Source organism: Rhinopithecus bieti, unplaced genomic scaffold, assembly GCF_001698545.2.
Source record: "Rhinopithecus bieti isolate Rb0 unplaced genomic scaffold, ASM169854v2 scaffold_32081, whole genome shotgun sequence".
Lineage (NCBI taxonomy): Eukaryota > Metazoa > Chordata > Mammalia > Primates > Cercopithecidae > Rhinopithecus > Rhinopithecus bieti.
The window spans coordinates 6,127,957-6,137,503 of NW_016814436.1; the positions used below are offsets into that span (position 1 = coordinate 6,127,957).

At 50.3% G+C, this 9,547-nt stretch overlaps 1 protein-coding gene across 17 annotated transcripts in view; it reads right to left on the reverse strand.

Annotated features, from left to right (window-relative positions):
- Positions 1–9,221, reverse strand: part of SIRAL2 (SIR2 antiphage like 2) — a 33,326-nt gene extending 24,105 nt beyond the window's left edge. For 3 of the 17 annotated variants that reach the window (XM_017850830.1, XM_017850835.1, XM_017850826.1), the window contains exon 1: positions 8,873–9,209. Coding sequence is in view for 6 of the 17 variants with exons in the window: in XM_017850837.1 (XP_017706326.1) it covers positions 515–519 (5 nt within the window). In the remaining 11 variants the exon portion in view is untranslated. Of the gene's footprint in view, positions 1–250; positions 469–514; positions 1,626–8,033; positions 8,116–8,328; positions 8,831–8,872 lie in introns of those variants that run through there. The other 14 variants (XM_017850824.1, XM_017850825.1, XM_017850822.1 and 11 more) reach the window with 10 other exon arrangements.
- Between the last annotated feature and the right edge of the window lie 326 nt (positions 9,222–9,547).

The window sequence follows — 9,547 nt, forward strand, 5'->3', positions numbered from 1 at the left end:
AAAAAAAAAAAAAAAAAAAAAAAAAAGAACTTTCAAAATCTACCTCTAGTTCTTTCAACTACTGTTCAACTGCTTTTGATTCTCCATATATATGCGATTATGGTTACAAATTCAAAACCTAAATATTGCATTTACACATCTTCAAAAACAGTATGAACAAATTAAACTTTTGCAGGCTATATTTAACTCCGAAATTAAGTGATTTCAAAGTTTCCCAAAAGAACAAGGTATCACTATTCCTAACACTTACGTAACAGGCCACAGCTTGCACTCCTGGGTGGTTTGTGGCTGGCTTAAGTGCTCAAAACCTCTTTCTCAGCCTGAACTGCAAGTCTGGTACTGGCTCCTCAGACCGTATTTCAAACAGAACCACACAGAGTTCAACCTCAATAGGCAGATGGGAAGTACCCAATTATATAAAACTCAACACAGTAACTCTGCAACCTGAACTGCACAGTTGCCCATATTTAGACATTTACAGTTCATTATCACACTACATGTTTAAAGACATTACCTCATTTCCTGTTTTACAGCAGCATAAACATCAGAGTCAAATCTCACAATAACCTAGAAATAATCCTAAATCTCCCCCTTGTTTTTAAACCAAAATCCAAGTAAGGTGATCTCCAAAGCAATCAGCACCAGGTCCTCGAAGTTTCAGCAGGACAGCAAGCTCCAGCATTCTGCTCCTATCCAGACACTGTCTAAGCCAATCAGATCCCAGACAACAGTAACAAAACCCTTCGGAGGCCTTTCAGACACTGCGTCTCTTGGTTTCCTTGGTGACTGTGTCGTCAGCACGGTTTGCAGGCCCAGAGCCGAGTCATCATAGCAACCCTTCTCTGTTTTCAAGAACCTATCAGCACTGCTGAAAGCAAAATCTGGCCCCAGCAGAGATTCTTACGAGCAGTTCCTGTCTTTTTTAATCCAAAGCCAAAGTCTTACCAGGATGCTGTCTGCTTAGAACTTGAGATCACTAGCATTTTATAAACTAGCACAGAGTAGCTAGAGACAGTCGTAGTCTGCAATCCCTGGAATCCAGCACTACGTAAACATTCATCAAACCGAGTTCAATGCAAAATATAAGCTACCAAAATCGAACTTGTTATTTACAGGTAGTAAAACAAAGCACCTCACGACCCTACTGTGGGAGGATGTTAATGGCCCCGCCCCTCTCATGCCTGCTGGCAGCCACACCCTTCTACAGCCCCTCACAGACTCCAGGCTTAGCCACGTGATTTTTGGGCCACTGAGATATCAGCAAATGGGATAATGGGAAGCAAGTACAAGTCTGACACACCCTTTACCACAGAGCCTGTCCCAGTGGAACTCTGCCGTGCAGAGCTCTGGCCTGCCACTCGGTGGGCAGCCGAGAGGTACCATCCACTGACACAAAAGCAAGGCTGCCTTGGACCACAACTGCAGGAGTGACCCCAGTGAGCCTGGCAGAAGAACCTGCTGGGCCGGGACCTGGGCCCGGGCCTGGGCCTGGCGCTGAGCTAGCAAATAGGCTGTGGCTGTCTAAACCCTGGTGGGACAGGGAGAAGCCCAGAGTGCCAAGGAAAACAGAGCAGAGAGACGAATGAACTGACATCATGAGGGTCTGTGGGGAGAGGGGAATGTGTGTCAAGAACTATAATGATTAAAAGCGGCATAACAAAAAAAACCTTACATTACTCGCTTTCCATTATAAGCTATATTTTCACTTAACAAGCACAACCATCAACTGGAAGTGTCAAGATTGTGGGATCCTCAAAAGTATCCTTTAAGAAAACTCTTTTTTTTTTTTTTTGAGACGGAGTTTCACTCTTGTTGTCCAGGCTAGAGTGCAATGGCGCAATCTCAGCTCACTGCAACCTCCACCTCCCAGGTTCAAGCAATTCTCCTGCCTCAGCCTTCCAAGTAGCTGGGAGTACAGGCATGTGCCACCACGCCTGGATAAGTTTGTGGTTTTTTAGTAGAGACAGGTTTCACCATGTTGGTCAGAGGCTGGTCTCGAACTCCTGACCTCAAGCGATCCACCTACCTCAGCCTCCCAAAGTGCTAGGATTACAGGTGTGAGTCACTGTGCCCGACTCTCTTAATTTCTTTCTATAAACAGATGATCACATGGGCTTTGAGCAGTTTCAAAAAGCACGAAGATAAAGCGTGTTCAAGCAGCATCTGATTACAATTAAGCAAGAGGGACTCAGAGTAAACATATGCTCAAACTACATCCATCTCACACAGGAGTGAGTGGTATCACGTTTATTCGGCAAAGTTTCCGAATGCTGACCTTTAACTCACCTGTAGTCAACCCACAGAGTGATAATAAAACGAACCTAGAATTTGCAAAGAAAGTCAGACAAGGTCACTGTGACTACAAATGAGTTGATTTATGTTGGGCCCTTAGAGCAAAGCCCAGCAACACAGTAGGCTATTAGTACCAATATTACTACTGCCACTGTTACAAAAGTGCCTCACACTAAGAAACCATTTATAAATGTGCTACTGACAGGAGACAAGAGGCTTGGAAATACTAAATTTAATCTGTGTAGCCAGGGTGGATTCTAAGGACTGGAATGTCCTTAAAGGAGGCCAGAATCTATCCACTACATTCTGACTATACCAAGGCAGGTCTGGAAGATGGGGAGCCTTCAAGCAAGCCCTTCCCAGCATGACCCTCAGCATGAGAGATGACTGCATGCCATGGAAGCTCAATGGCCAGACCCTGCTCATTAATATCGTCCTCTCCCTTCATTCTAGATACGATTCCCACAAACTTCCTTTTTCACAGCAATCAGGTCTCCCATGTAGGCTTGGGAGAGGAGAGTGTGGCAGCAGCAATCACTGAGCAAGGCTGGGTGTGGGGCTCACACCTGTAATCCCAGCACTTTGGGAGGCCAAAGCGGCCGAATCACCTGAAGTCAGGAGTTCCAGATCAGCCTGGTCAACATGGTGAAACTGTGTCTCTAATAAAAATACAAAAATTAGCCAGGTGTGGTGGTGCACACCTGTAATCCCAGCTACTCTGGAGGCTAACACAGGAGAATCGCTTGAACCCGGAAGGCAGAGGTTGCAGTGAGCCGAGATCGTGCCACTGCACTCCACACTGGGCAACAGAGCAAGACTCCATCTCAAAAAAAAAAAAATCACCGAGCAACTGAGCAACAGTCTTCAAGCACATGTGGCAGTCATATTTCCAACCACAAATGAATCATCTCCGAACTAGCTGACAGGTGAGTGTGATTAGCATGATTAGGTTCACCTGCACTGGAAACAAGGCACAAATGGGCAAAAAATTAAGCTTCTGGAACTGCAAAGGAGAGGCTTAGTCTTGAAACCACAACAACTCCACCTGAAGCAGCATTAGGACTAAGGTGGAGAAAACACAGGACCTGGAGACAAGGAAACGCCACCCTTTCCCCAGCCAGGTAGACTTCTCTCAACCTGTTTCCCCGTCTCCTAAATGGGGATTCCAACATGCACAGGACCGACTGGACTGCTGCAGACTTGCAAGGGAGACACATACCTGAAAGGTGCTCAGTAAAGCGCACAATCTGTTACTCAACTGCCTCACGCCAGCACCACTTTTCCAAGGCAGTCACCACAACTACTTTCAATGTAATCATGGTTCTGGTAAAACTTAATTTCAGCCATTACTAATAATAAGGGATCTTCAGGATGAGTTATTTTCTTCAATTTACAGAAAATACGAACCCTTAATTTGAACGCACTCCACTTAACGAATCACTTTTTATTCCGTTGAACTTAATGGGAAAAATGTCTTATTTTGTAACGATGGAAATAAGTTAGTTGGATTCCTGAAACCAGTCCCACCAAACAGAGCTGCTTGGACCTACACATCCAAACCAGGAAAACAGCAAAACCCACCACTAGAAAAACAATCTAATTCAAATTTAGTTTAATTTGGTCACAAATTAATTCAAAGAGCAACATTAATTACTGCCACTTTTTCAGCGCTTAATAGAGATTCAAGGGAAAATGCTAAGCGTTTTAACGCACTATCTCAGTTAACCCTCTCAATAACCCAATGAGGTGGTGACTATGACCCACAACCTGGCCAAGGCCGACACCGAACCCTTCCAACAGGCCAGCCCCAAGTTGTGTGTTACATATTCTTGTGCCTTGCCTCCTAACATCAGTGCAGCTTGAAATGGCAAACAAATATACCTGATATTTTACAGGGAACTCTGCCATCCACTAAAACATTCAACGTTTTACATACAGTTTGCCCACCAGATAGGACACATTAACTCAAATAAACGTGTTACTTAACAAGCCAATGTTAAAACATGCCACGACAGAGGCCAGGGGCTTATGGACGCACCTGCCTTTAACCCACCTCGAGAGGATACATAAGACGTGTTCTAGAAGGTAAACCTTCAACAAAATTTAAAATGACAGAATTTCAGAGCGGGCAGGATCTTAAAGGTTACGTGAAACCAAATGCCCTAATTTTTCAGAAGTGAAAATTGAGACTGAGAGGCAGTGACTTCGTCAACTTCCCCCACGGGGCTGGGAACAAGCTATAGAGTAACTCCTGGCTCATGTCCCATATTCGTCCCACTGGCCTGGGCACTGTCTGGTCCACTGTGACCCCAACACTTTAAGGCACTCATTTCTACCTCTTTACCACCAAATCGTCACAAATAAGGCACAGAGCTTTGTTTTCTATAGTTTTTTGTTCCCCGGAAATGCTGAAAGAAAGAGCTGCCATGAGGCAGACAGAAGAGGCAGCAGGCAGAGCAGCCTCAGGAAAAAGAGCAGCCCCTGGACAGTGTGCTTATCACCCAACTGTCCCTGTTAGCTTGGCGGGGTGGGAACAGATAAGGAGGGCCAATGCCACCTATGGAGGAACATAAGGTGTTCCTCAGAGTGATAATAAAATGAACCTAGAATTTGCAAAGAAAGTCAGACAAGGTCACTGTGGAGGAACAATGCCACCACTCAAGAGAAGGGCATTTTCCTGACAAGGAGGCGCTGCAGGCTCCTTGAGGGAAGGAGGCAGGACATAGGAGCAAGAGCCTGGCCAACAAATCAGTACTGGCTGAAATCCTTACTACCTGGGCAAGGACTCATTCCTGAGACTATTTACCTTTTCTACAAAGAAAATAATATCTTATATCTCCTAAGGTATAAAGCTGGAAGCTTTAAATGGAATAAAAGAACAAAGCCTGGAACAGCATACTTCCTACTGCACCCTAGATGTGTGCCGGGGAATGAGGCCTAGATTTAATTAAAATTAAATAAAGCTAATTAAATAAAATTAAATAAAAACAGCTCCATCACATTGAGTCATATTTTCGGTGGTCGGTAGCCACAAGCAGGGGGGGGGGGGGGGGGGGGCCAGTGACATACTGGACAGCAGTCATTCACATGTGGGGTTACCACAGGAAGTTCCCACTGTTGCAGTTATCCCAGAGTCTCTCTCCCACTCACCTAATCGAGACTTCAACAAAACAATTTCCTGTAGATTTTTCTTCCTAATCTGTTTAATCCATACCGTCTGCCGCAGTCTTTAAAGCCCTCACCAAGGCTGGCTTGGGCACGGTTGGCTCACGCCTGTAATCCCCACTTTGGGAGGCGAGGCGGAGTGGATCACTGAGGTCAGGAGTTTGAGACCAGCCCTGGCAACATAGTGAAACCCCGTCTCTACTAAAAACTATACAAAAAAATTAGCTGGGCGAACGGTGACGGGTGCACCTGTACAGCTACTTGGGAGGCTGAGGCAGGAGAATTCCTTGAATCTGGCAGGCAGAGGTTGCAGTGAGCCGAGACTGCACCATTGCACTCCAGCCCTGGCAACAAGAGCGAAACTCCATCTCAAAAAAAAAAAAAAAAAAAGGCCCTCAGGACATGTCTAACACTGTAAAGCACCTGCTTCCAGTTCCAGACCCTCTAGCCCTCTAGTCCCACATAGTTGCCAGAGGGAAATTTCTGACACGTCTGAACTTGTCTCCCCTCCAACAGCTTTCCATTTTGTTGAAATCTCTATTGGGTCTTCATCCTGTTTCCTGTCTTACTACTCCTAGAATCCTTGGAATCTCCAAAGTGCTGTCATTTTGTATGCTAATGAGCTGACTGACGCAGACAGGCCCTGGGTAGCTTCAGAAGGGTGCTTGCCACCAGAAAGACCAAGGCAGGATTAGATCCTTGGAACTTTCAGCCCCACCCACTAACCCGGGGAAGAGGGGGCTAAAGATTTTGTTGATCACCAAAGACCAATGGTTTAATTAAGCATGACTACATGCTTAAGAAGTCTCCATAAAAGGCCCAAAAGGGTCGGGTTCTGAGAACTTCCTGAGAGAGAAATACAAACATGTGGAGGTTTCTGGAGGATGGTACGACCCGGGGAGGGCATGAAAGCTCCGCACAGCATCCCCCACGCCTCACCCTATTCATCTTCTCATCTGTGTCCTTTGCAATATCTTTTATAACAAACCAGTAAACATAAGTGTTTGTGAGCTGTTCTACAGCAATTTTTTTTTTTTGAGACAGGGCTCTATCTCCCAGGCTGGAGTGCAGTGTCACAATCTCAGCTCACTGCAACCTCAGCCTTCTGGGTTCAAGGGATTCTCGTGCCTCAGCCTCCTGAGTAGCTGGGATTACAGGTGCACACCACCATGCCCAGCTAATTTTTTGTATTTTTAGTAGAGATGGGGTTCTGCCATGTTGGCCAGGCTGGTCTTGAACTCCTGACCTCAGGTGATCCACCCACCTCGGCCTCCCAAAGTGCTAGGATTACAGGCATGAACCACCGCGACTGGCAAATTAATCAAACCTAAGGAAGGGTTGTGGGAACCCCAACTTGAAGCTGATGGATCAGAAGTTCCAGAGGACTAGGCTTGTGACTGGTGTCCAAAGGGGTGGAGGGCAGTCTTGGGGACTGAGCCCTTAACTTGTGGGATTTGATGCTGTCTCCAGGTAGACAGTGTCAGAACTGAATCGGAAGATACTCCGCGTCTCTTGCACAAACGATTGTCCGCTTGGTGGTAGGGAGAAACCTCTCTCCACATTTGGTCACAGAAGACAACTCTGTTGATTGTTGTTGAGTGAGAGAATAGAAAAAGCACGTTGGGTGTTTTTTCCACACACGGGTTCTCTTCAGGACCCCTAGCCCAGCACGGGGCGCCCACCTCTGAGACTCAACCTCTACTCACCCTGCCCCACTGCATCCTGTGTGGTCATTAGTCTATGGTGATGCACACAGTCACCCTGAAGCACTAAGACCCGATGGTAACAGGACAAAACCCTCACTTAAAAGTCCAGTCCCCAGGCTCAGACACGAAAGAGCAGGAACCAGTCTTCTGCGCCCGGGCTTTCAGAAGCTTCGCTCTGTTCCAGGAAGCCACAGTCTCCTACGACCACCGCCTTGGTCCAGGTCACCCCCATCTCTCATAGGGTCTTGCTTCCTCCAAAAAAGTCTCCCCACCACAGCCATATGGATCTTTGAAAAACACACCAACTCCCGCCCCTCTCCTCCCGAAGCCCCGTCACCCACTCCCTTGAAGTACCAAACCCTCCACTCAGCGTAAACTGGGCATGCTTTGGTCCTGACTGGCTCTCAGAATCACATCCTCTTTCTTGTCACTCCCGCCTCAAACCCAGCACTCTGCGAAAGTGCCAGCTTCTCCCGTTCCAGGTCTCTACCGAGACACTTCCCTCACTTCTCCCCCCGACCACCTCCCGCCTTCCTTCAGCTCAGCTGGATCATTTCTCAGGACAATGGCAGGTGCAGTCGTTCAAGAAAGGGCCAAGGGCACGGTGGGCCTCCGGGTGCAAAGCTGGGTTCTCTACAGTTAGCATTCACTCCCACGCCACCTTCATTAGGTGCGCTCCAGCCACACCTCCCGCCTTCCAACACTGTGTGCTGTGGCAGCCTCTCTGCCTTTTGACATACTGGCTGTCCCCTGGAACTTTGCCTGGAACGACCCTGGCAAACTTCTCTAGCTCAGCCTTCCCAGAGTCCCATGCCCACCCAGATGGGCTCCCTGCCAGAGGCGACACAGCTTCCTCCAGGTAAAACCGACCTACTTGTCCTATGCCCCGGGGTCCCTAGGCCCTGACAGCAGGGACCGCGTCATCTCTATTTCCAGTGTCAATTCCTGAAGCCTATCAGGCATTCAAAAAAAAAAAAAAAAAAGTTAGTTCCTTGAATGAAAACATTAAGAGGAGGAAACAACGTAAAAGCGTCCCCATGTGCCCTAACTCGCTCCCTCCCCGGTTCGGCCGCCCTCGGCCACTTCAGGTCTCCTGATCTATAGACTGTCCTGTGCGGCCACCTGAGTCTCAGCAGAGCATTGAAAGTTAAACCCGGCCCTGCACCTGTAGGCGCGGGGACCGCAGTCGGGCGCGCTGTTACCATCTTAAGTTATCACCAGCCCTGGGAACACTTTCACCCACGCCCCGCAGGTCCAGGGACCTCAAGTTGGAGAAACGTAGCCCTGAGATCAGGTCGGAGAGGGAGCCTCAGGGTGGGCGGCACGGGGGCCCGAGGTCTAGCGGGGCTAAGGACACTGGGACCCACGGCTCCCCCCAGGAAGATGCCCCGGGCCTGGGGGCTTCTGAGGAGGCTGCTGAAAGCAAGTCTCAAGGGAACCTTGAGAGTTTCCGGAACCAACAGTTCTCAGGGCCCACTAGCGGCCGGGGTCCTCGGGGGGTCTCCGAGTTCAGAGAAAATCTTGGGAGTTTCGGAGTTCGCGGGCCTGGAGGGGCAGGCGGATCCTGAGCGGGTCTCGGGGGCAAGGACTCCAGGGGAAGAGCTGAGAGGGAGTCTTGGGGGTGGCCCCGGGGCCGAGGCGGATCCTGAGGATCTCGGGGTCCCAAGGGGCTCCGGATGCAGGGGCCGCGGCCCGCCCCGCCCCCTCACCTGCGGCGCCTCCGAGACGCTGGTCCCAGCTCGCGCTCCCGCTTCTTCACCTCCGCAGCCGGCTACGCCTCCGGGGTCTCTCGGCGGCCGCGCGCCCCTCACGCTGGGCGGGGCAAGAGGATGGTTCTCGGGGAGGGGACTGCGCGGGCACGCGGGCTAGAATCGAGAGCCAGAGCCAGAGCTAGAACCGGAGTCGGAGCCCGAGCGGACGCCACGCCGCCTCCAGGCGCCCCTCCGCATTAGCCGGCAGCGGCGCCGCCGCAAAGCCTTCCCCCGCGCGCCCGCCCCCGCCGCGTGAACGTGCCGTCCCGAAACCAACGGCCAAGCCGTTGCCGGAGGCCCCTCCCCGGGAGAGGGCGGAGCCAGGACACGGGCCCTGCCCCGCCGCCAGAGCCACTGGCACCGCCCACCTGGGTGGCCACGGTCCCGCCTACCAGGGAGGCCACGCCCCCGGGGGTCTCCAGCGCAGGCGCAATCGGGTGCGCAGGGGAGCGCTTGGGCTGGGAGTCGGCGTCCCAGCCCCACCTGGCCCGGCGAGCCGCGCGTCGCGTTTCCTTATCTACAGAGTGGGAGCGGGAGCACTTTGCAGGGACGTGGCGAGCATCAAGTGCGATCGGAAGCGCTCCTTTGCAGCTGCATCCTGCACCACACTTAGGCACAGCTTCTGTCCCCAAC